At 45.3% G+C, this 25,476-nt stretch overlaps 3 protein-coding genes across 3 annotated transcripts; all 3 read left to right on the top strand.

The window, feature by feature from the left end:
* The first annotated feature begins 190 nt into the window (after positions 1-190).
* Positions 191-5,384, top strand: LOC140269341 (caspase-3-like). Its single transcript, XM_072364389.1, has 6 exons — positions 191-410; positions 497-843; positions 940-968; positions 1,211-1,316; positions 1,406-1,952; positions 5,145-5,384. The coding sequence occupies exons 2-6, from the start codon at positions 504-506 to the stop codon at positions 5,290-5,292; spliced, it is 1,170 nt and encodes a 389-aa protein (XP_072220490.1). The 5' UTR covers positions 191-410; positions 497-503; the 3' UTR covers positions 5,293-5,384.
* Positions 5,385-6,146: 762 nt separating this feature from the next.
* Positions 6,147-9,000, top strand: catip (ciliogenesis associated TTC17 interacting protein). Its single transcript, XM_072364387.1, has 9 exons — positions 6,147-6,418; positions 6,594-6,779; positions 6,876-6,931; positions 7,068-7,154; positions 7,331-7,498; positions 7,588-7,712; positions 8,283-8,359; positions 8,449-8,516; positions 8,676-9,000. Exons 1-9 carry the CDS (start codon positions 6,319-6,321, stop codon positions 8,844-8,846), a joined length of 1,038 nt encoding a protein of 345 aa, XP_072220488.1. The 5' UTR covers positions 6,147-6,318; the 3' UTR covers positions 8,847-9,000.
* A 1,104-nt stretch (positions 9,001-10,104) lies between these two features.
* LOC140268220 (uncharacterized) lies at positions 10,105-25,058 on the top strand. The gene is made up of 22 exons (XM_072362989.1): positions 10,105-10,567; positions 10,740-10,915; positions 11,038-11,143; positions 11,510-11,639; positions 11,791-11,837; positions 11,921-11,984; positions 12,128-12,230; positions 12,324-12,642; positions 13,861-14,124; positions 14,209-14,296; positions 14,456-14,616; positions 16,242-16,397; positions 16,570-16,745; positions 21,854-21,959; positions 22,593-22,722; positions 22,874-22,929; positions 23,010-23,073; positions 23,217-23,281; positions 23,379-23,490; positions 23,614-23,741; positions 24,211-24,602; positions 24,923-25,058. Exons 1-22 carry the CDS (start codon positions 10,460-10,462, stop codon positions 25,056-25,058), a joined length of 3,087 nt encoding a protein of 1,028 aa, XP_072219090.1. The 5' UTR covers positions 10,105-10,459.
* Positions 25,059-25,476: the final 418 nt, after the last annotated feature.

Genomic DNA, 25,476 nt, shown 5'->3' with positions numbered 1-25,476 from the left:
GTTTGTTTGTTTGTTTGTTTGTTTGTCTGATGCTGCAGCGTCAATAGAGAGAAACGAGATCAGGAGTCAGCACAGTACCGCTCGGTCGGACCATTATTTCATTTTGCTATCACCACTTGAATCAACAAGAATCAACCGAAAGTCGCTACACCTCCACTAGGTGGCGAACGGCTCTTGCTCAAGTCTCACACACTTCTATTGTCTGACACAAAACCCAAGGTGGCTCAGGGAACCACGCGGAACTTAAAAACGGGTTGAGAATACCTGAGCATAAGGATAGAGAACCTATCGGGTTTTAAGTCGATACGCTTGTTCAGTCGGTGTGTGCCAGCGCCTTCAGACCAACGTGGTTTCTGTCTGAAAGCAGAGCGCTTCCTCGCGCGCAGAAAAGAAGCAGGAAGAGTACCAAGGTAACCGAGGGCTGTCTGCCAATAATTATTAAGTTATGTATAACTGAGTAATGCTCATCGTTATGTATTTGTCTCTTCTTACGCAGCCTCAGGATGTCGGCCAAAGGCACAGTGAAGCGCAATAAAACAGCCATTCAAGCGACTTTAGCTGCGGACCGCAAATTTATACTCGACAAAGTTTACGAGAAAAAATTAATAACGCAACGTGAGTACAACAATCTCAAAAGCATCAACAAAGAGAATGATGAGGGGCACGTAACTGAGCTTGTGGATAAGCTCATGAACAAAGGAGAAGACGCGTGTCAAACCTTCCTGAATCTCCTGCAAACGGATGAGGACATAAGGGAAACCTACCCTGGCCTGCGGGACATACAGCTGAATGATACCACGGCTTCACGTCTGCCTGTCCAAGTTTCTTCACCTCTAAGTGGTAGTTTAACACACTTTTCATACTATAACACTGCTTTTAAGTCAGTTTCGCATAAGGCATAATTGTCCAGAGTTTCATGTTTGTTTCACTTTCTCTCAGGTGATCTGTCGGAGGACAACAGGAAGAAGGTGAGCTCTCATACTGAAAGTGCACATTGCTGGAGTCAGCTTTTCATTTGGATTTGTTTGATACACACAATGTGGTGTTAAAACTCTCTCTTGAACTCAAGCCATACGTATTAGCTTGTAGTAACACAGAGAACTTAATCTTTGTTATACTGTAATACCTCATCAAATCAAGATTACGGAGAAGACCCTTAATTTTGCCCTTTGGTGAACTGCTAGCGTCAAATTGTTTCCTCTGTTCTTAGGGCAAACCTTATGTACTGGAAAGTCAGCCAGTTGGCCTGTGTTTGATCATAAACAACGAGAATTTCATGGACAACACAACAAGAAGTGGAACAGAGAAAGACGCTCGTATGTTCCACACACTCTTTCACTATATTACTGTGTTCATTGCTGGTTTAAGCTCAATCCTCTCCCCTTTTTCATGAAATTCTCTTCAGAAAGCCTGGCAGAGGTGTTCAGCTGGCTGGGGTTCAGAGTGCTGATGTGTAAGGACCAAACCAAGGACCAGATGGAACAGACCCTGGCTGGCTTTGCTTCTCTGAGTGGCCTCACGCAGCTGCAGGTGCCAAGCATGCAGGAGTGGTCCGACAACACATTCACTGCTCCTCAGCCGGGTTTGAAGCACAGTGACGCCTTCATCTGCTGCATTCTGAGTCATGGGATAAAGGGTGCCGTCTTGGGGATCGACATGAAGCCTCTCGACATTATACAAATCACAAGAACTTTCGAAGGGACTGAGCAGTCGGCTCTTACTGGGAAGCCCAAAGTGTTCCTGATCCAGGCCTGCCAAGGAAATAAGATACAGCCAGGCGTGTTGTTGACAGATCTACAGACAGATGATTGTGGTTCAACATCCATCCCAGTGTATGCAGATGTTCTGGTTGCCTTTTCCACAGTTGAAGATCATGTGTCATTTAGACACCCAACCAATGGGAGCTGGTTTGTCCAATCTGTGTGTCAGCAGCTGAAGGAGCATTGTCCCAAGTAAGAAAATTCAAATGATTTTGTCTTCAAGTCTCTGAAAATCTGAACCATCCATAATATTTCAGAAATCTGATTTCCAGAATAGTTTTTAATGACATTTTTCATTAGTCAATGAAAAAAATCAATGAATTTGTATCAGCCTTTATTTAACAGACACGAGTCCAAAGGAATTATTTTAAGTGCGTTCGCCGGCCAACTTTATTTTATTTACTAAGTATAAACCAATTTAAAATTTAAAAGCAGCAACAGACTCAAAAAGGTCGTTACAACAAGCCTTCCTTTTGTTAACATTTGAATGGTTTTGGAACCAATGGGGCCCTGTGATGGACTGGCGACCTGTCCAGGGTGTACCCCGCCTTTCGCCCGATGACTGCTGGGATAGGCTCCAGCCCACCCGCGACCCGATTAACGGATTGACGGTATAGAAAATGGATGGAACCAATGGAATCTGTGTCCATTAAGTAATGGTAAATGGACTTGTACTTGTATAGTGCTTTTCTAGTCTAGCTGACCACTCAAAGCGCTTCACTACATGCCGCATTCACCCCACTCACACACATTCATACAGCACGTCTTAGGATATAACTACGTTCATTCACACAACGTGGGGTTCACTGTCTTGCCCAAGGACGCTTTGACATGTATCCTGGGGAAGCCAGAGTCGAACCACTGACCTTCCGATTGGTGGGCGACTGCTCTTCCTCCTGAGCTACAGCTGTAGCCGTAGCTAAGTATGGGAGAGTATTTATGAACAGGACTAGATTATCTATACAGTAGTCCATGTGTTACTGGTGTGTGTATGGGGATACAGTCCATCGTTATTGTACAGGTGTCAGGAGGTAGAGTTCAGGAGTGTGACAGCTGTGGGGAAGAAGCTGCCTGGTGGTCTTAGTCCGGAGGCTCCTGTAGCGCCTCCCAGAGGGCAGGAGGGTGAAGAGTCTGTGTGCTGGGTAATTGGAGTCTTTGATGATTTTCCCAGCCCGTTTCAGACACCGCTTCCTGTAGATGTCCTCTATGACAGGAAGTGGTGCTCCGGTGATGCGCTGGGCGGCTTTCACCACCCTCTGCAGCGCCTTCCGGTCCGAGGCGGAGCAGCTCCCGTACCAGATTGCGATGCAGTTGGTCAGGATGCTCTCAATGGTGCAGCGGTAAAGGTTCACCAGGATGTCTGGGGGTGTCTGCAGGTGAGATCCTTGGAGATGTGGACACCCAGGAACTTGAAGCTGTTCACACGCTCCACCGCCGGCCCCTTGATGTGGATGGGTGGGTGTGGGTCAGCGTTCCTCCTGAAGTCCACGATGAGCTCCTTGGTCTTCTCAGCGTTGAGCAGCAGGTTGTTGGTGTCGCACCACTCAGCGAGACGATCCACCTCCTCCCTGTAGGCGGTCTCGTTGTTGTCTTTGATGAGGCCGATCACCGTGGTGTCGTGTGCAAACTTAATGATGGTGTTGGAACCATCGACAAGTTTGCAGTCATGGGTGAGGAGGGAGTAGAGGAAGGGACTCATCACACAGCCTTGTGGTACACCGGTGTTTATGGTGATGGTAGATGAGCAGTGGTTATCCAGCCGGACATGTTGGGGTCGGCTGGTCAGGAAGTCCAGTAACCAGTTGCACACGAGGGAACTGATGCCTAAGTTTTGTGATGAGTTTTGAGGGGTTGACTGTGTTGAATGCTGAACTGAAGTCTATGAACAGCATCCTGGCAGAGGTGTTTTTATTGTCCAAGTGTGAGAGGACAGAGTGCAGCGCTATGGAGACTGCATCCTCTGTGCTCCTGTTGTGGCGGTATGCAAATTGGTGGGGGGCAGGATTTGAGGTGTGCTAGTGTCACGGGGGAAAGGAGGGGGGTGGTCGTCGGTGGTCGTTCTCCCGCCATAATCCACCGACGGCTCGCAAACCACCCCTCTCCACCGATTGCAGCTCCTTCCTTATAGTTACGATGGTGAGCGGTACTGATGAGCCACAGCTTAGATGCACAATTAAAAACAACATTTATTATTAAAAAAAACAATGTCCTTAAAAAGAGCTGGGATCCCTCTGTTAAAATAAAAACACAATTAAAAGCTTTACTAAAATTGCAGTCCGTGCGCCACAACCATTGTCCTTGTCACTCCTCCACCACGCCAGCCAATCCTGTCTCTTGGCTATTCAGCTCAGCTGGTCCCCGGCGCTCCCCAGTGGTCCCAGCAAAAAACAAATAGCATGGGCGGCAGACAACTATGCGGACAGGAGAGTCACTCGCTCTCCTCCAGAGTGGGCCTGACCCTACAGCTCCGGCTACCTGGCCTCCTTAAAAACAATCTAGGCGCCAGTCCCAGCACCTGATTGGCTTGCGCCGCAGTCAGCCAACAGGTGGATCCACTTACTTGTTAACATAGGAAAAAAACAATACATGCAAGAACTCAAATCATAGTAAACACAATTGTAACAAAAACACAAAATATAAATAAACATGCAACTTAAACCAAATACACAACGCATAACAGAACCAAAATATTACAAGCAGCGGAGGATCTCACTCGTGACACTAGGACCAGCTGTTCGAAGCACTTTGTGATGATGGGGGGTGAGGGCTACCGGGCAGTAGTCATTGAGTCTTGATGTGTTGGAGTTTTTGGGTATCGGGACTATGGAGGTGGTTTTGAAGCAGGTCGGTACCACAGCATGGGCCAGGGACAGGTTGAATACCTTCGTCAGCACTCCTGCCAGATCCCCAGAACACGCTGTTGAAAGACCAATGCTTTTTTTATTCTGCATCAAGATTTTTTGTTGAAATTATTATAATTCTCTGGTAGAGTATGGAGTAGTGAGCTTCCACTCATCTTTGCTCCTAAAAAGATCAAACCTTTAATGGATGCTCCTTTTATAACCAATGCTGACACCCTCACCTGTCACCAGTTAATCTGCTGATTGGAGAACCTCGTTTTTTTTTTATTGTGTTGCTAGCTTGAAATTCTGAATCTGTTTATTTTGTAAATACAAAAAAGTTGGGGAAAAATCGTTTTGTACTGGTCTGTTAAATAAATAATCAGAATAATCAACAAATGATAGATTTAAGGTTTTTAGAAAATGACCCATCTTTTCCGTTAATGAGATATGTAGATCTGATTATATGAACACTTTATTTCATCCTGATCTGCTCATCGACAGTGATACTGTGCGTTTATGTTCATTGTAAAAATCATTTTAGGGGTGAGGACATCCGTGATATTCTCCTCCACGTCAACGAAGACGTAAGTGAGAAAGAGGCTAGTTCCAGTTGGCCTGGTGCAGCCAAACAGATGCCTAAAGTGGAACACACCCTAAGGAAGAAACTTGTACTGCTCCCACGTTATTAGTCAAACTAAAATCACCACAACTCCAGCAACCAGTCCAGACTTCAATGACTCCTCAATAGAGATGTATAACTGTGGGGAGTTGTTTCTTTAAATTTTTTTTGGATCATTATATAAGAGAATGTTGGAGAAGTTAAAAATGTCATAATTTAATTTACATGTCTGAAGCTCTGAAGCCATAGCTTGAACAAATACAGAATTTCCATGCACTTTGCACGCCTGAATTATTAGTCAAGCACATGTAATGTCTTTAATAGACCTGTCGGATGGCAAAACAATATAATGTTGTCTGTGTACCGGAAGTAATATGTTGGCAAGAAGCACAAAGAAGGGTGCTGAAGGAAACTGGCGCATTTATAGTCCGTCCCACCTATAATGAGTGGCTATCAATTAGGTGTTCAATTAGGCCCTTTATAATGCATGAGATGCGAAAACATCTATGCTGCTACAGACTCATAGTAAAATGAATAGTAATCATTTGAAAACAATAGCATTGCAGTTTGTGACATACAGGAAAACATGAACTAACTTCTTTGCTTTCTTCAGCTGTGTACTTTTTCTGTTCTGTTTTTTCTATAATAACTATTGTAATTTTTATCACGTAAAGTACATGTTTACCCATCTGTGTCCATCTTAGAATAGTTCGACCTTTTCTCACGGTTGGAACTCATATTTTCTGAATAAAACTGGTAAGAAATTCGATAGTCGCTTGAGTCTTTTTTCATCTACAACATTACATTCCGTCTCATATTGTTGTGTATGTTAATAAAAGTGGTGGGGGTTTCTGTCCTGAAGGTTTTACGTACTTCAGCTTGGTGGATTTGTGCCTCTGGATGTGGCTTCTTCAGCGTCGTTGCCATGCCAACAAGGATTCGTTTGTCTTCCTACCCATAGACTAAAAGACAGTGGCGAGAGCAGTGCAACACAAGGCTGCCAGGAGTAAATTAGCCGCCCAAATAAAGGCCTGTCGCGTTAAGTGCCTTGTTTCAGTCGCAGGGAAACTCGTCGTAAGTAAAGACACCGTCAGTAATGGACGACGCTGGTGGTGCCATCTCGGTGGCTGAAGGACCCAAACATGGCGAGAAGTTGACAGCCTCCGATAAAGCCGTCACATACATTTCCAATATTGGTGAGTTCATAGTAATGTCCCACAGAGTGGAAGCTGAACTGCGCGTGTTTCGCAAAACTTGCTAATATCCCATATTTGATTGCTTTGAAAGCAAAGTGGCGAGGGGACACATTCATGAGAGCTGCAACCCGAGAAGAAAAAGAAATAGCTGTAAGTGTCCAATGTGTTCAAACAGAGCCTTCGGAGCTGCAGAGGTGTGTGTTTCCAGAGTCTCTGGTGACGGTGTCGGAGGACGGCAGAGACCTGGGAAGGTTCGATGTGGCGGTGGAGTTTGCCCGTCGACTCGAGCAGCCCTGCGTGCTGCTGCACGCGCAAAGCCACGGAGCCAATGACGGCTCCCCCTGTGGGACTACAGTGACAGGTAAAGACAGGCAGAAGCACCGAAAACCGCTGTTTTCCATTTACAGTGTGTCCACCTTTATGTCTCTTCTCTTCTGCCACTTTTTGACACTGTAAGCCTACATAACCGTTGACCTGGAGGTGCTTGAGGAAGACCACTATGAGTATGTCAAGGTCAGTTATTCTAACCTTACCCACGCTGCCTCGATTAAACTCAGTTGCAATAAATAAAAACCTTTCCTGCCTTCCATACTTACCCAACATTTCTATGTTTTAATGTTGCCCTCCTCTCCTTAAAACATGCCTTCAGCTTGCGGGTCACAGTGTGGAAAAGAAGTGCCACATGGTGCAGCATGAAGGCCAGATGCTGATTGATAAAGTTACCACTGTGGGAGAGGTAGGAGAAGACAGCGTAGCTCCCGTCATACTAACAGAACAGCAATATGAGCAGCTGCGCTCCATACAATTACCTTGTTACACTTTGGTCATCATAAGCTTGCTGTTTCGATACTTTTCAGAGACTTTTTACTGTAGGTCACACTTGATTTTTTTTGTATGTGAATGTGTGTACAGGAGGTGACAAAGGAGAGTGCATCATATCCCATGTCTGTCCTGAGAGGGCTGGTCACTGAGGGTTCCAGTCTGCTGCTGATGCGCCTGATCGCTCTGAGGAGGGAGGTCCCAGAGCACATGGCCTTTGTCTCTTTCGATCAACACATGCGCATCATCCACACCACTTTTGTGAGTGATTAAAGCTGTGTAGGTCTTCCTGGTCTATCACATATCCGAATAGTACATTTGTTTTAAATGTTCTTTTGGTCTGATGTCAGAGTGAGCTGGGTCTGAAGCAGCTGGAAGTTGGCAGTGAGGTCCTGGAGGTATTTGGGGTGCAGAGGATCGTTCACTCTGTGGAGAGCAGCCCCTCTACTTGGCAATGCTACTTCCTGGATGACGGGTAAGCTCTATGATTACAGCTTTACAGAATCCTCTGGTATCACTGGTTGCCACTGTGGATTGTGCACTATTATAATACTTTTGGTGTTCAGCAGCTCCCTTGAAAGATTACACCACAGAGTTTTAACTGTGCTGTGGTAATAGATTGAAATATCAAATCTTGCAAGTGGTAAAGAGTGAGGGGCTCTGCAATCGTGGCGTTATAAGATTTCCATTTCAGTGTGCTATGATGGAAGCCATTCTGTGCTTTTTGCTCCATGTAGACTGTCAGTTACTTTTACGTGATCTCTTCCATTTTTTTCATCATTCAAAGTTTCAGTTTTCACGCTTTTGACTGAAGCACAAGGAGCATTTCACTAGTTAGGTTTCCATTCACCAGCAAAGCAAATCTGAGAAGATCCTTTTGTGTTGTGACATACTGTTGTGACATTTCCTCCCTAATTCGGCCTGAATAGCAATGAATTTGAGCAGAACTTCTAAGTCACATCACACTGATGCTCTGTAAATCACTTTGAGTAAAATTCAGTGCTTGAAATTTGAATTTGTTGAACAGTTAATTTTCTCTGTTCAGGCATTTGGCAAGCAGGATACAGGTGGGATCACCCATCACCATGAAGCTTCTGCAGCTGCCGTCAACTATAGAGAAAGGTGACTATTCTCACACACACAGAAAAGAGGCCTTCCGCTAGAAAAGGAAGATTCACTGATGTGTCTGCGTGTGTGTGGTTATACATAAGGTTTTGAAAAAATCCAGCTTGTCTGGGAAGAGGACATGCAGATGTGCTCTAACTTCATGGACAGAAAGGTATCTGATTATGTTCTCATGTGAAAACACATTGGCTTATTATTGTTATTTTATATAATTAGACAAAGTGTGCCTAAGTAATAATGTTTACTACAAAATGTTTTATCTTACACTAAGAAGAATGGGTTATGAATGCGCGTTTATGTCTCACTGTGGCAGGAGGAGCTGAAGGCGGACCACGCTTCATACCTGAGGCAGCACCCAGAGATTCGAGCCCTCATATCTGACTTCTTGCAGTTATTGCTGCTGAGGAAACCAGACGACGTCCTACTGTTTGCCAAAGAATATTTCCTCCCTTTTGCCTCCTGCCGTCCTCCAGAACAAACCTGAGAGCACTCTAAAAGGCACATCTCGCATGCCTAAATACTCTCATTTTATAACTTGATGCTCAATTGTAACTCTTACAAGTAGAAACGACAAAGGAGACATGGAAGGAGGGGAAGAGCAACTTTCAGATTTAAGACTTTGTGATCTTTAAAAAAAAAAAAAAAACTTAAGGGACCTGAATAAAGGTTTGTTTCTAAAAGTGTCCAAGTTGGTCTCATTTCAGTGTGCTCACAGTCATGTATGAGAAAACTATTTGGAGTTTCCCAGCTGTATCCGGAAAAAGCTAAGCGTTTCTTCAAAATAAAAGCGCGCAATAACAAACAAAATGTGATACACCGTCAAACAACGTTGTGCTGTATCTGAGCTGGTGAAGACTATAGGTGTTGACGCGTCATTTAGACTGGACTCATCCACAGAAAGAACCACGAACAGCTGAATGATTTTCGACTCCCCCCACCTTACTCGTAGATTTTACTTTTTAATTTGAGTTCAGAGGGGAGTCGTCTTCTCTCTAAAAAAGGGGCCCATTTCCTCTGAAAGTGAAACAAGTAACTTGGCGGAGAGGACGGGAGGGCAACGAAACTACTCCAAGTTTAGTTTGCGTATAGTGAATTTTAAACTCAAGAAGACTTAACAGGGTTACAAAGGACCTTTTTTTGTTAATTTGAGGCATTGCTGAACTTGACGAGCGAGTCGAGAACCGTAAGTCAGAATGTCGTCATCTGATTTAGCAAACTAAAAGTTAGTGATGTAATTTGGCGATAAAGTTGCATTATGTAATTAAGGAAATAACGTACAGTAGTCTTATGTATACGTTAAAAAGGCTTAGCTGTAGTTTTTAGTGCCACACAGTGATACGTAAAAAAGTTTTCGGCCTTATATTTTACATCTTGGGTGGAGAAATGAGTTATCTTGTGTGTTTTGCGTGTGTGTGACGTCACGGGATACGTCCCAGTCAGTCGCGAGTCTTCGCTTTTTTTCAGTCAAGGAGCGAATAGTTAATTGTTGATATTCATATGAAAATTTGAAGAAAAAAATTGTTGCTATATTTCTGGGAAACCCTTTAAAAAGAGAACACTACAAGCCTAATGTAATTGCAAAAAATTATAAATTGAAAAAGAGTGCGGTAATATAACACTCTAAGACACACACAAAACAGTTTAATACCGAGTTTACACTTTCCTGTGTGAGGATTTCACTCTCCGGACAGGTTGATAATTAATTAGTGATGTAATCAGACCAGACCATCTGACGAAAGTAATATTACCTATAACAACACATCTGCAGTCATTATTTTTCTATTATGGTAATCATTTTTCAAGTTATACAGAGGTGACATTTGTTAGCACAATAAAAACTTTGCATTGTAATGGCCACTGTGACTTATATAATTTTCTGGTGACCATAAGTTATTCATTAATCACATTTTGTGATTTAACGTTGCCTGTTTTGCAGGTGGAGTAGTTAATACTTTCAGTCTGGTTCCTCATAGACATGCATACTTTCTCCTTGTTGTTTTATCGGGTTCTTTGTCTCCCTTGTTTCTTCTTGTTTGACTCTGACCGTAGTGCTGTGAGCTGAGCATCAGACCCGTGCTGGTGGCGGCTGGCAGGGTGATGGATAGGCGGACGCTGTCTCGTATCGATGAGGGGCTGGACTCCTCTGAGGTGGCAGAGCTTTGCTTCTTGTGTAGTGATGTTATCAACAGGAAGCGTCTGGAAGGGGTGAGTGTCACATATCAACTGTTGCCTCTGCACGTGTCTCAGTGGCATGTATAGAAAATAATGCATCACAGGAAACAGAGCTTATACGCTCTGTATACTCACTTTCATTGACACTTTCTAAAGATTCTCCTCTCAAACTGGGTCTGTGTGTGTCTCGGTTGTCCTCACACAGATTTCGGATGCAAAGGGGCTTTTCAATAGACTTGAGGAAAAAGGTCTGCTGAATGATAGTTCCTTCCTCTGTCAGTTGCTCCACACAATCCAGCGAGCAGACCTCCTCAGTCTGCTGCAGACTGACTGCAGACAACAAGAGGAAACCGATGCGAATCCTATCCTGTCTAAGTACAGGTAAAAGCAGTAAGAAATGGGCTTTACATGTACAGAATGCATGCAGTAATAATACAATAATACTGCTTAGATACTGCTCCCCCCTGTCTTTCTCGTTTTCACTCTGATGCCTTCACCTTCAGGGTGTTGCTGTACAAAATACATACGGACATGACTCAGGAGAATCTGGAGATGATGAAGTTTCTTTGGAAAAGCGAGCTGGGTAAAAGGCAGCAGGAGTTGAGCAATGTGAGAGTGCACCCACACACACCTCGTGAGCCCCTTGAAAAGGAAAAGAAGATCAACCTGCCACACCTGTGGTTACAAAAGAAACGATGACATCACAGCTTTGCTCTTTGCTTTTGATCAAAAAGTTTTATTCGTGAACAACAGGAGCCACAAAATGTGCGCTTAACAGTTGAACTCTGATCAGGATGTGGGAAAGATGTTCATTATCATTGCATCTTTATCCTGTGAGCATATCATAAAGTACATAATAGGGCAGCTCATCTTTGTTTTAGCCATTGTTTGTCTACATGTAGTTCTACAGCAGATCCAAGATTTGCAGTGAGACTTCAAATTCTCCAAAACAACTTGTCTCCCTGCTAATTGCAGACGGCTCTGGATGTGTTTGCTGAAATGGAAAAGAAGGGAATGATGTCGGCAACAAACGTTGACGAGCTCCACAGGCTGCTGCCAGGCCTTGATCATCAACTGGCATCGATGGTTCAGACTTACAAGCAAGGTACGAGGCCCACTTCCACACACAAGCAGACACACATTCAGATTCTGTGCTTCTGTGGACTGTAAAGCTCTTTTGTTGAAAAATAAAATGAAAAAAAGTGCTTTCATCTAAATAAGCAAACAGTTTACCATCTATTATTACTCTTTTGCAGGGTTACCCCAACACATCCTGCCTGGTCTTAACAGCATAGATCAACAGGTGATTTGTGTATGTGTGTTTTTGGAGAGTTAATCCTGCAGTGAGCCAGCTGACTGACCGCTATGATTGATTTCTTCCCACAGAGGGCCAACAACTTACCTCCGCCAGTGCAGCCTTTTATACCCATATCGGAGACTCAGCCCAGCTGTAAGCGCCCCTTTTTACATACTTTTATTATTTTGCCTCTAAATGACTTTTTGGGAGCCTTAAGCCACAGTTTCAGGAACACTAGTTCTCCCTCTGTGCTCGACATATTCTCTTCCATGTTTTTAATGCTCATATTTCCTCAGGTGGAGGAGAGAGTATTTTCTCCGATGCACAACCAGACACAGAATCATCGTCTCTTTCAGAGCGCTTCCCCGCGCGCAGAAAAGAAGGAGGAAGAGTATCAAGGTATTTTAAAGGAGGGCTGTCTGCCAATAGAGTCGCTAAGTTATGTATAACTGAGTAATGCTCATCGTTATGTATTTGTCTCTTCTCACGCAGCCTCAGGATGTCGGCCAAAGACACAGTGAAGCAAAATAAAACAGCCATTCAAGCGACTTTAGCTGCGGACCGCAAATTTATACTCGACAAAGTTTACGAGAAAGAATTAATAACGCAACGTGAGTACAACAATCTCAAAAGCATCAACAAAGAGAATGATGAGGGGCACGTAACTGAGCTTGTGGATAAGCTCATGAACAAAGGAGAAGACGCGTGTCAAACCTTCCTGAATCTCCTGCAAACGGATGAGGACATAAGGGAAACCTACCCTGGCCTGCGGGACGTACAGCTGAATGATGCCACGGCTTCACGTCTGCCTGTCCGAGCGTGACGACGCGCCGCCGTCACTCGCTCACCAGCTGAGTTAGTGTTAGGAGTGTTACTTAAAAGACTCTTGAACAGTTCATATATTTGAAGATTGTACAAACGGAACACACACGGGTATGGGTGTAAATGTATTTAATGATTTGGTGCGCTACATTACAGTCCGGAAATAATCAGGTCATGGGGAGAGACACTGGGCTGGCAAACCTCGTAGTTCACCTGTGAATGAGACTACATCGATTGATAAGCCGATAACGGTCGAAGGGAATAAAAGACTAACGCAACGTGTTTTAGTTGTAGTGATTAGCATAAACTTACCTCTACTTGTCTTCCTGTCTCCCGAGGTGTTCGGCCCAAAAGAATTCCCCAGGGGCACGCGCACCTTATTGGTTCAGGTGTAGTGCTGAAAAGAGACTGCTTGCCGAAAAACGAATGCCCATGACGGAACACGTAGAAGTTCAGAGGAAGTGAGCGTAGGTCTACTCATAGATATAATATACGGGGCAGCTGGCAGGCACAGCACCGAGAGAAATGTTTTTTTACTGTGCAATAGAAATGTCCTGTAGCCCAAGTGAAGAGACTAGAACGGCACAGATAAAATAAGTAACCTGATGTTTCCATAATGTAGGTGAGTTGTCAGCAATTGATGAGAGTAGATGCTTTACCTTGCCACTTTTATTGTTGTTATCATTGTTGCAATGTGATTTTACACCGCTATGATCTATAAATAAAGTTATATTTCGATACCTCAGTTTCAATGATTTTATGAAGATTAGGAAATAAATGCAGAAAAAAATGTAGAAAGTTTTAATGTCATATTAGATAGCAATCATATAACACATAATGAGAAATCAGTAAGTGCTATCAGAGGTGGGTAATAACGAGTTACATTTACTTCATTACATTTACTTATGTAACTTTTTGCATAACTTCTACTTTTAAGAGTATAATTATGAATACAATAATACAGTATATATAGAATTGTAACTGTAATGGATTTCCTTTACATTCTGCATAACATTCACTGTGTTTGCCAGATGCATGTATAGTGAATTTGGTCAAAATCACTCCTTGCAATAAAGACTTATAGGGTGCAGTCACTTTTTGGCAGGGCTTCTCCTGCCGAAAAGTGACTGCACCCTGTAAGTCTACATTGGTCGGGTACATGGTAACTCATGGTACATGCTGGTGATATTTCTGGTGCACTCCCAAGCTTCCAGAGATGAACGGAGTGAAAAAGAGTAAATATGCGAAGAGCAGAGATGGAGAAATATGCAGCATCCTGTTAGCCCGGTTTCAGCTGATACAAGCACAAGTGCATGAGTTGCAAGATGGATATGAGAACGGAGCTGAGGACCATGATGCGGATGATAGTGACAACATGGAGAATCGGGGTAACAGGCCAGCAGAACACGTCACCACCACCACGGGCACCACACATTCACAGAGAGCCCATGCTGATGCCACTCTCTTCAGAGTCAGTCTGAAAATGTCTGGATTGATGTAGGTGTTGGTATATGGAAACTTTTGATAAGAAAAATAAATGTGTCTGGATCCTCAGTCTTGGAATTCTCCCTTGTGCCTCCATGGCCGCATGGGCATTCTAACACCAAGCCTCTTCACCTATAACACTGCTTTTAAGTCTGAAGGTGAGCTCTCATACTGAAAGTGCACATTGCTGGAGTCAGCGTGTTTCATTTGGATTTGTTTGATACACGTAATATGGTGTTAAAACTCTCTCAAAGTCAAGCCATACTTATTAGCTTGTAAGCTCAATCCTCTCCCCTTTTTCATGAAATTCTCTTCAGAAAGCCTGGCAGAGGTGTTCAGCTGGCTGGGGTTCAGAGTGCTGATGTGTAAGGACCAAACCAAGGACCAGATGGAACAGACCCTGGCTGGCTTTGCTGCTCTGAGTGGCCTCACGCAGCTGCAGGTGCCAAGCATGCAGGAGTGGTCCGACAACACAACAGTTTGCCAAAGAATATTTCCTCCCTTTTGCCTCCTGCCATCCTCCAGAACAAACCTGAGAGCACTCTAAAAGGCACATCTCACATGCCTAAATACTCCCATTTTATAACTTGATGCTCAATTGTAACTCTTACAAGTAGAAACGACAAAGGAGACATGGAGGGAGGGGAAGAGCAACTTTCAGATTTAAGACTTTGTGATCTTTAAAAAAACAAAAAACTTAAGGGACCTGAATAAAGGTTTGTTTCTAAAAGTGTCCAAGTTGGTCTCATTTCAGTGTGCTCACAGTCATGTCTGGGCAAAACTATTTGGAGTTTCCCAGTTGTATCCGGAAAAGCTAAGCGTTTCTTCAAAATAAAAGCGCGCAATAACAAACTAAATGTGATACACCGTCAAACAACGTTGTGCTGTATCTGAGCTGGTGAAGACTATAGGTGTTGACGCGTCATTTAGACTGGACTCATCCACAGCAATAACCACAAACAGCTGAATGATGTTTCGACTCCCTCCACCTTACTCGTAGCTTTTACTTTTTAATTTGAGTTCAGAAGGGAGTCGTCTTCTCTCTAAAAACTGGGGCACATTTCCTCTGAAAGTGAAACAAGTAACTTGGCGGAGAGGACGGGAGGGCAGCGAAACTACTCCAAGTTTAGTTTGCGTATATTGACTTTTAAACTCAAGAAGACTTAACAGGGTTACAAAGGACCTTTTTTTGTTAATTTGAGGCATTGCTGAAATTGACGAGCGAGTCGAGAACCGTAAGTCAGAATGTCGTCATCTGATTTAGCAAACTAAAAGTTAGCGATGTACTTTGGCGATAAAGTTGCATTATGTAATTAAGGAAATAAAGTACAGTGTTCTTATGTATACGTTAAAAAGGCTTAGCTGTAGTTTTTAGTGCCACACAGTGATACGTAAAAAAGTTTTCGGCCTTATATTTTACATCTTGGGTGGAGAAATGAGTTATCTTGTGTGTTTTGCGTGTGTGTGACGTCACGGGATACGTCCCAGTCAGTCGCGAGTCTTCGCTGTTTTTCAGTCAAGGAGCGAATAGTTAATTGTTGATATTCATATGAAAATTTGAAGAAAAAATTTGTTGCTACTTTTCTGGGAAACACTTTAAAAAGAGAACACTACAAGCCTAATGTAATTGCAAAAAATGATAAATTGAAAAAAGTGTGCGGTAATATAACACTCTAAGACACACACAAAACAGTTTAATACCGAGTTTACACTTTCCTGTGTGAGGATTTCACTCTCCGGGCAGGTTGATAAGTAAATTAGTGATGTAATCAGACCAGACCATCTGACGAAAGTAATATTACCTGTAACAACACATCTGCAGTCATTATTTTTCTATTATAGTAATCATTTTTCAAGTTATACAGAGGTGACATTTGTTAGCACAATAAAAACTTTGCATTGTAATGACCACTGTGACTTATACAATTTTCTGGTGACCATAAGTTATTCATTAATCACATTTTGTGATTTAACGTTGCCTGTTTTGCAGGTGGAGTAGTTAATACTTTCAGTCTGGTTCCTCATAGACATGCATACTTTCTCCTTGTTGTTTTATCGGGTTCTTTGTCTCCCTTGTTTCTTCTTGTTTGACTCTGACCGTAGTGCTGTGAGCTGAGCATCAGACCCGTGCTGGTGGCGGCTGGCAGGGTGATGGATAGGCGGACGCTGTCTCGTATCGATGAGGAGCTGGACTCCTCTGAGGTGGCAGAGCTTTGCTTCTTGTGTAGTGATGTTATCAACAGGAAGCGTCTGGAAGGGGTGAGTGCCACATATCAACTGTTGCCTCTGCACGTGTCTCAGTGGCATGTATAGAAAATAATGCATCACAGGAAACAGAGCTTATACGCTCTGTATACTCACTTTCATTGACACTTTCTAAAGAGTCTCCTCTCAAACTGGGTCTGTGTGTGTCTCGGTTGTCCTCACACAGATTTCGGATGCAAAGGGGCTGTTCCTGAGACTTGAGGAAAAAGGTCTGCTGGATGATAGTTCCTTCCTCTGTCAGTTGCTCCACATTATCCATCGAGCAGACCTCCTCAGTCTGCTGCGGACTGACTGCAGACAACAAGAGGAAACCGATGCGAATCCTATCCTGTCTAAGTACAGGTAAAAGCAGTAAGAAATGGGCTTTACATGTACAGAATACATGCGGTAACAATACACAGGCTGCTCTCACCCACAGTTCGTATGAAAATGTACGAAAAGTTATGCACAGATTTTCGTGCATAATCCTACGATTATCCCTCCTGAGCTGTCACCTTATCGTGGTGGGGGAGTTTGCGTGCCCCAATGAGTCTGGGAGCTATGTTGCCCGGGGCTTTAAGCCCCTGGTAGGGTCACCCAAGGCAAACAGATCCTAGATGAGGGACCAGACAAAGAACAGCTCAAAAGACCCCTTATGATGAACAAAAAATTTGGACCTCGTGATCCCTTGCCCGGATGTGGGACACCGGGGCCTCCCCCCGGAGCCAGGCCCGGGGGTGGGGCCCGGCAGCGGGCGCCTGGTGGCCGGGTCTGTGCCCATGGGGCTCGGTCGGGCATAGCCCGAAATGATGACGTGGGTCCCCCTTCCGACGGGCTCACCACCCGTGGGAGGGGCCAAGGGGGTCGGGTGCGATGTGAGCTGGGTAGCGGCCGAAGGCAGAGGCCTTGGCGGTCTGATCCTCGGATGCTGAAGCTAGCTCTTGGGACGTGGAATGTCACCTCTCTGTTGGGGAAGGAGCCGGAGCTGGTGCGCGAGGCTGAGCGGTTCCGGCTAGATATAGTCGGACTCACCTCGACGCACGGCTTGGGCTCTGGAACCAGTCCTCTTGAGAGGGGTTGGACTCTCTTCCACTCTGGAGTTGCCCGTGGTGAGAGGCGCAGAGCAGGTGTGGGCATACTTATTGCCCCCCAGCTGTGTGCCAGTACATTGGGGTTTACCCCAGTGAACGAGAGGGTAGCCTCCCTCCGCCTTCGGGTGGGGGGACGAGTCCTGACTGTTGTTTGTGCCTATGCGCCAAACAGCAGTTCAGAGTACCCACCCTTTTTGGAGTCTCTGGGGGAGGCACTGGAGAATGCTCCTACCGGAGACTCCCTCGTTCTGCTGGGGGACTTCAATGCTCACGTGGGCAATGACAGTGAGACCTGGAGGGGTGTGATTGGGAGGAACGGCCCCCCCGATCTGAACCAGAGTGGTGTTATGTTGTTGGACTTCTGTGCTGGTCATGGACTGTCCATAACGAACACCATGTTCAGACATAAGGGTGTCCATATGTGCACTTGGCACCAGGACACCCTTGGCCGCAGTTCGATGATCGACTTTGTGGTTGTATCATCGGACTTGCGGCCGTATGTCCTGGACACTCGGGTGAAGAGAGGGGCGGAGCTGTCAACTGATCACCACCTGGTGGTGAGTTGGCTCCGCTGGTGGGGGAGGATGCCGATCAGACCTGGCAGGCCCAAACGTATTGTGAGGGTCTGCTGGGAGCGTTTGTCAGAATCCCCCGTCAGAAGGAGCTTTAACTCCCACCTCCGGCAGAGCTTCAACCATATCCCGGGGGAGGTGGGGGACATTGAGTCCGAATGGGCCATGTTCCGTGACTCCATTGCCGAGGCAGCTGATCGGAGTTGTGGCCGTAAGGTGGTCGGTGCCTGTCGTGGCGGCAACCCTCGAACCTGCTGGTGGACACCAGTGGTGAGGGAAGCCGTCAAGCTGAAGAAGGAGTCCTATCGGGCCTTTTTGGCCAGTGGGACCCTGGAAGCAGCTGATAGGTACCGACAGGCCAGACGGGCTGCGGCTTCGGCGGTTGCTGAGGCAAAAACTCGGGCCTGGGAGGAGTTCGGTGAGACCATGGAGAACGATTTCCGGACGGCCTCGAAGAGATTCTGGTCCACCATCCGGCGTCTCAGGGGGGGGAAGCGGCTCACAGTCAACACTGTTTACAGTGGGGACGGGGCTTTGCTGACCTCAACTAGGGATGTTGTGAGTCGGTGGGGGGAGTACTTCGAGGAACTCCTCAATCCTACCAACACGTGCTCGGAAGAGGCAGAGTCGGAGAGCTCGGAGACGGGGCCTCCCATTTCTGGGGCTGAGGTTGCCGAGGTGGTCAAAAAGCTCCTCGGTGGCAAGGCCCCGGGGGTGGATGAGGTCCGTCCTGAGTTTCTCAAGGCTCTGGATGTTGTAGGGCTGTCTTGGCTGACACGCCTCTGCAGCATCGCGTGGACATCGGGGACAGTGCCTCTGGACTGGCAGATTGGGGTGGTGGTCCCCCTCTTTAAAAAGGGGGACCGGAGGGTGTGTTCCAACTATAGGGGTATCACACTCCTCAGCCTCCCTGGTAAGGTCTATTCGGGGGTATTGGAGAGGAGGATCCGTCGGATAATCGAGCCTCGGATTCAGGAGATACAGTGTGGCTTTCGTCCTGGCCGTGGAACAGTGGACCAGCTCTATACCCTCGGCAGGATCCTGGAGGGTGCATGGGAGTTCGCCCAACCAGTCTACATGTGTTTTGTGGACTTGGAGAAAGCGTTCGACCGTGTCCCTCGTGGAGTCCTGTGGGGGGTGCTCCGGGAATATGGAGTGCCGGACCCCTTGATAGGGTCCGTTCGGTCTCTGTATGACCGGTGCCAGAGTTTGGTCCGCATTGCCGGCAGTAAGTCGGATACGTTTCCAGTGAGAGTTGGACTCCGTCAGGGCTGCCCTTTGTCACCGATTCTGTTCCTAACTTTTATGGACAGAATTTCTAGGCGCAGCCAGGGCGTTGAGGGTGTCCGATTTGGCGACCTCAGAATCGGGTCTCTGCTTTTTGCAGATGATGTGGTTCTGTTAGCGTCGTCAGGCCGTGACCTTCAGCTCTCACTGGAGCGATTCGCAGCCGAGTGTGAAGCGGCTGGGATGAGAATCAGCACCTCCAAATCCGAGACTATGGTTCTCAGCCGGAAAAGGGTGGAATGCTCTCTCCGGGTCGGGAATGAGATCCTTCCCCAAGTGGAGGAGTTCAAGTATCTCGGGGTCTTGTTCACGAGTGAGGGACGAATGGAGCGGGAGGTTGACGGGCGGATCGGTGCGGCGTCTGCAGTGTTGCGGGCTCTGCACCGACCCGTCGTTGTGAAGAGGGAGCTGAGCCAGAAGGCGAAGCTCTCTACTTACTGGTCAATCTACGTTCCCATCCTCACCTATGGTCACGAGTTGTGGGTAGTGACCGAAAGAACAAGATCGCGAATACAAGCGGCCGAAATGGGTTTCCTCCGCAGGGTGTCTGGGCTCTCCCTTAGAGATAGGGTGAGAAGCTCAGTCATCCGGGAGGGGCTCGGAGTAGAACCGCTGCTCCTCCGCATTGAGAGGAGTCAGATGAGGTGGCTCGGGCATCTGGTTAGGATGCCCCCTGGGCGCCTCCCTGGGGAGGTGTTCCGGGCACGTCCCACTGGGAGGAGACCCCGGGGAAGACCCAGGACACGCTGGAGAGACTATGTCTCTCGGCTGGCCTGGGAACGCCTCGGGGTCCCCCCGGAAGAGCTGGAAGAAGTGGCCGGGGACAGAGACGTCTGGGTTTCTCTGCTCAAGCTGCTGCCCCCGCGACCCGACCCCCGGATAAGCGGCAGATGATGGATGGATGGATCCTACGAATATCTGTCAACACGAGCGACCAGTGCGCCTGTGCAAAGCCTGAAGTCAGGGCTGACGCGCCTTTTATTCACAGAGGAAAATATAGATTTTTAAATAGTTTCGACATTATAATACATTGTTGAAAGCGAAAATTTTACTTTTTATTTTTACAATCTTCCTTCAGGGAATGTATGCAAGCTTTAGTTTTAAATTTATTTAAAAATAAACATATATTTTTGTTTCGAACGTTGCTATGGTGGTTACTAAGGACACTACTATCGCTGTAGTTTCTGTAAACGACACGTTAATCGCCATAGGCTTCTTTTTGTTTGTTTGTTTTAATTGCTTTTATTCCGGCTTTGCTGCTGAAACACACTATAAAGGAAATGCATTCAGGCAGCGGAGAAATAAGTTTGTTTTGTTGTTTTGGATGAACAACAGTGCACCCTGAAAAATCATTGGCCACTGACATCTTCTGCATGGAATCAGAGTGCCGAGGCAAATGGAGAGAGCCAGAATAATTATATTTACAGAAGGATGTATTCATGGACAGCTAACATATAAACAAACAAAATAAAGATAGGTTTATTTATTTGTCATTCTTATGCGTCACATAAAAACAAAATTGTGTTTCACACATCCACCGTTTGGAGATCAGTGCAGTTAATTTCAACAATAAATAAGGAAAAATGGAGGATACAGTAGGTATAATTGGCCATATTAGATCATTAGAAAATATAATATGAAACTCGCTGTAAATTATGGGGAAAACCGGGTCTAAACTGGTCCAAATTTCAAAGTCTGACATTGTATTAAGCAAACGTCAATATTTGGAACACATGTGGTCACTAACTAACCTTAAAACAGGTTTGAATTATTTCATCCAGCTTGGCCTCAATAAGGTTCTGAGAAAGTACACCTCAGAGGGCCTTGGAGCAAGATGAAAATTAAACTTTGGTGTAGGACAAAAGTGAGGACATCATTGGAAAGGTCTTGACCTGGGGAGTAACATATGTCAGTATGAAAATTGTGGGCAGCTCCTGCTCCCCAGGGTGACCTTTGAACCTTGAACCTGAGACACATCTGAAGGCTGACAGAGCAGCAACAAAATGGGCTTCAGACCAGTTGTAAACAGTAAACGGAAAGCTCTTGACCTATACTACCATCACCTGTGGGACACCTGTAGGGGGCGCCACTGAGTAGGGTCAAAACCCAGAAAAAACATCATTTCCCCCCTTTAACTATAAGCAAGATCAAAGCTGACCAAACAGTTGTGCTTCCCAACCCCAAAACATATAATAAGTCTGAAAGTTTCCTGGCCACAATTTCACATATTAGAGGAAACACATTTGAACTACAAAACATATGGTGCTGCCCGCCACTGTGTAGGGCAATTTAGAACAAATTGTAGTTTTTATATCACGCTTCCGGGTCAGGGTCAGGGTCAGGGTCAGGGTCGCAAAATTAGGGTTTGAAAACCCTATCTGCGCATTCTTCAACTGAAAATGTATAACCCTCACATGTACATTTATGTCGTGAGGAAAGCTGTTATGAAAACATTCTGTTTTCACTCTGTTCCCCCCCCCCCCTGTCTTTCTCATTTTCACTCTGATGCCTTCACCTTCAGGGTGTTGCTGTACAAAATACACGAGGACATGACTCAGGAGAATCTGGAGAAGATGAAGTTTCTGTTGACCAGTGACCTGGGCAGAAGGCAGCTGGAGTTGAGCAATGTGAGAGTGCACCCACACACACCTCGTGAGCGCTTTGAAAAGGAAAAGAAGATCAACCTGCCACACCTGTGGTTACAAAAGAAACGATGACGTCACAGCTTTGCTCTTTGCTTTTGATCAAAAAGTTTTATTCGTGAACAACAGGAGCCACAAAATGTGCGCTTAACAGTTGAACTCTGATCAGGATGTGGGAAAGATGTTCATTATCATTGCATCTTTATCCTGTGAGCATATCATAAAGTACATAATAGGACATTTTGAATTGACCTAGAATTTGAGTAAAGTTTTTCCCACATACGCAGTGAAGTGAAAGTTTTTGTTAGGAGCCCCATTTTTAAGTATGATTAAGACAGAAAGAACAATAGTCATTATACAGCGAAAGCCTCAGTCCTATTTAAAGCATAAACCACTGAGAGGATGTGGACACCCTTTGGTGGCTGATTTCTGTTATCAACTGGCTCCATCTATTTCAGGTGGTTAATAGATTATACCTGTATGGGCAACACAGATTTATCAGGGCAGCTCATCTTTGTTTTAGCCATTGTTTGTCTACATGTAGTTCTACAGCAGATCCAAGATTTGCAGTGAGACTTCAAATTCTCCAAAACAACTTGTCTCCCTGCTAATTTGCAGACGGCTCTGGATGTGTTTGCTGAAATGGAAAAGATGGGATTGATGTCGGCAACAAACGTTGAGGAGCTCCACAGGCTGCTGTCAGGCCTTGATCAGCAACTGGCATCGATGGTTCAGACTTACAAGCAAGGTACGAGGCCCACTTCCACACACAAGCAGACACACATTCAGATTCTGTGCTTCTGTGGACTGTAAAGCTCTTTTGTTGGAAAAAAAAATGAAAAAAAGTGCTTTCATCTAAATAAGCGAACAGTTTACCATCTATTATTACTCTTTTGCAGGGTTACACATGCAACCCCAACACATCCGGCCTGGTCTTATCAGCATACATCAACAGGTCTGTGTGTGTGTGTTTTTGGAGAGTTAATCCTGCAGTGAGCCAGCTGACTGACCGCTATGATTGATTTCTTCCCACAGAGGGCCAACAGCTTACCTCCGCCAGTGCAGCCTTTTATACCCATATCAGAGACTCAGCCCAGCTGTAAGCGCCCCTTTTTACATACTTTTATTATTTAGCCTCTAAATGACTTTTTGGGAGCCTTAAGCCACAGTTTCAGGAACACCAGTTCTCCCTCTGTGCTCGACATATTCTCTTCCATGTTTTTAATGCTCATATTTCCTCAGGTGGAGGAGAGAGTATTTTCTCCGATGCACAACCAGACACAGAATCATCGTCTCTTTCAGATGAGGTAACCCACTGACAGACTTGTGATTACCTCTCTTCTGTTAATTCCATTCTTTTATGGGAGCTTGATCTGTCTTCGGGACTTTGTTTGTGCCCTGTAGACGGAGTACTACCCTATGACTCATAATCCTCGAGGCTTGTGCGTGATCATCAATAATGAGATCTTTTTTGGGCCAAGTCTGAAGAATCGCCAAGGAACTCAGGAGGATGAAAGTATGTTCTGTTTTTTTCTTTTGTTTTTTTGTTGTTTATTATTTAGAGATCAGTGCTGGTCACGAATGACATGATGCAATCAACTGATATGATAGCATTTGTCCTTTTTTCTGTGTTGCACAGAGACTCTGACCACAGTTTTCAGACGCTTTGGCTTTGAAGTGGTGGTCCACAACAACCTGACTGCAGAAAAGATTCGACATGAAATACGACAGCTGGGCGAGAGGAACTTTTTGCGTGATGATGCCTTAGTGAGTTGTGTCTCTTTACAGGCTTCTGTTTCAAAATCATTAGATACGGTTAACAACTTGGAAATATCCCTTTTCTTTCTTAGAAGTTAGACAAGAAGATTGATGACTCTCATTTGTGTTTGTTAAACTTCAAGTCAGAGGCCCTCCAAGAATCAGGCTGCCACACAAGCACAACTTGTCAGTTTTGCATCTCGGTTTTGGTGGAGATGTTGATGGACTAGCAGCTGCTCTACATTTACTGTACAGCTGTAAAAGTTACCAGTTTTCTTGTTTTACTCACAGTGAAGCAGAGCATACTTCCAAAAAAAAAACATTTTAGTCCTCTTCCAGTGAGGTTAAACCTCTGATTAGTTATCATTGTTTACATACAAAATCAAAGCTTGTTTAGCACCTTCTAATTTCCTCAAAGCTTGGGTGGGTTTTAAATTCAAGAGACTCGATACACAGCTGCCTCTGTTTTTTCTGTAAGGTCATAGCCATCCTTTCCCACGGAGAGAAGGGGTGTATCTTTGGCAGTGATGAGACAGAAGTGCGTCTGCGGGAGTTGACGGAGCCCTTCAGGTGTGGCAGAGCCCCCACCTTGGCCGGGAAGCCCAAACTCTTCTTCATCCAAGCGTGTCAGGGCAACAGCTACCAGATAGGATCCTTGCCGTGCCCCCCGACGGCAATACAGGAGGAGGAGGAAAAACCGAGCCGCTTGGAGGAAGACGCTGGCCGCGTCCAAGGTGAGACGGTGCCTTGGGACGCGGACTTCTTGCTCGGCATGGCCACTGTGTCGCAGTGCAAGTCGTTTCGAAACACCTCCACGGGCTCCATCTATATCCAGGAGCTGTGCAGGCAGCTGACTAAATCAGCAGACAGGTAAGAGAGTGTTTGGTGACGTAACCTTAGAGCTCTGCTAAGAGTCAGGGAATCGGTGTGGAAGGTTGACCTAACGATACATTAGCTGAGCGTAAATGTCACGTTACTGACACAAAGCCCCGAGCACACCTCTCTGAGCTCTGAGACTCTTTTACAAGTTTCAAGTGTTGGAAGGTCTTTGAATGTTTCCCCTTGCCCAGTTTGAGGGGCATAACCACTTCTTGTGCTTTTAGAGCGTTGTGAAGTTTCGCAGGAACAAAAAAAAAAAGGACTGTTGAAGATGTAAAAGTTGCTAACTGTTTTCCACGTTTTCTGTGCAGCACGGAGAAGGACGACATCCTCAGTGTCCTGACACGCGTGAACAGGGAAGTCAGCAAGGGAGTGTACTTATCGTACAAACAAATGCCGGAGCCCAAGTACACCCTCACTAAGAAGCTGGTCCTCAGATACGTATGAGCTGCCTGGGACCAGACTGTCAGCTCGCCATATTCTCAGAGACTCGATTCCAGTTACAGCATGTGTGTGTGAGTTTGTGTGCGTGTGTCTCTGTGTGGCACGAGTGATTTAAATGAATTCATTTTTTTTGCATCCTGTCAATCAAATGAAGGAAATAAAGAAATAGAAATGTGTTAAATGTGGTATAAAATGTCAGTTAGAAAGGTTTTTGGTTTCATCTAAAAAAAAAAAAAAAAAAACACAAACAAGCATTTATCTAAAAAAATGAACAGCAAGAAGATTGAAAAGAGGTCTCTTTGTTTTCCATTATTACAGCAGATTTAAAGGGGTAATCAGTGTTGTCAATTATTGGAAAAATGTGTCTTCCAAATAATAAAAAGATATCAGTAAACACATTAAATGGTGTCTGGTAGTCTCT

The sequence above is a fragment of the Leuresthes tenuis genome, unplaced genomic scaffold (assembly GCF_036924035.1).
Source record: "Leuresthes tenuis unplaced genomic scaffold, fLeuTen1.0.hap1 SCAF_14, whole genome shotgun sequence".
Classification (NCBI taxonomy): domain Eukaryota; kingdom Metazoa; phylum Chordata; class Actinopteri; order Atheriniformes; family Atherinopsidae; genus Leuresthes; species Leuresthes tenuis.
The sequence above is the reverse complement of the archived record's forward strand: the minus strand, read 5'-3'. Positions and strand labels throughout refer to the sequence as shown.

Bases quoted from the DNA above. Each gene is read 5' to 3' on its own strand.
- LOC140268220 (XM_072362989.1), top strand. From the start codon at position 10,460: ATGGATAGGCGGACGCTGTCTCGTATCGATGAGGGGCTGGACTCCTCT. The intron at 11,144-11,509 runs GTGAGAGTGCAC...TGCTAATTGCAG, and splicing joins GGCAGCAGGAGTTGAGCAAT to ACGGCTCTGGATGTGTTTGC. The intron at 11,985-12,127 runs GTAAGCGCCCCT...ATATTTCCTCAG, and splicing joins ATCGGAGACTCAGCCCAGCT to GTGGAGGAGAGAGTATTTTC.
- LOC140269341 (XM_072364389.1), top strand. From the start codon at position 504: ATGTCGGCCAAAGGCACAGTGAAGCGCAATAAAACAGCCATTCAAGCG. The intron at 969-1,210 runs GTGAGCTCTCAT...CTCTGTTCTTAG, and splicing joins CGGAGGACAACAGGAAGAAG to GGCAAACCTTATGTACTGGA. The intron at 1,953-5,144 runs GTAAGAAAATTC...AAATCATTTTAG, and splicing joins CTGAAGGAGCATTGTCCCAA to GGGTGAGGACATCCGTGATA.
- catip (XM_072364387.1), top strand. From the start codon at position 6,319: ATGGACGACGCTGGTGGTGCCATCTCGGTGGCTGAAGGACCCAAACAT. The intron at 6,419-6,593 runs GTGAGTTCATAG...GTGTTCAAACAG, and splicing joins CACATACATTTCCAATATTG to AGCCTTCGGAGCTGCAGAGG. The intron at 6,932-7,067 runs GTCAGTTATTCT...ACATGCCTTCAG, and splicing joins ACCACTATGAGTATGTCAAG to CTTGCGGGTCACAGTGTGGA.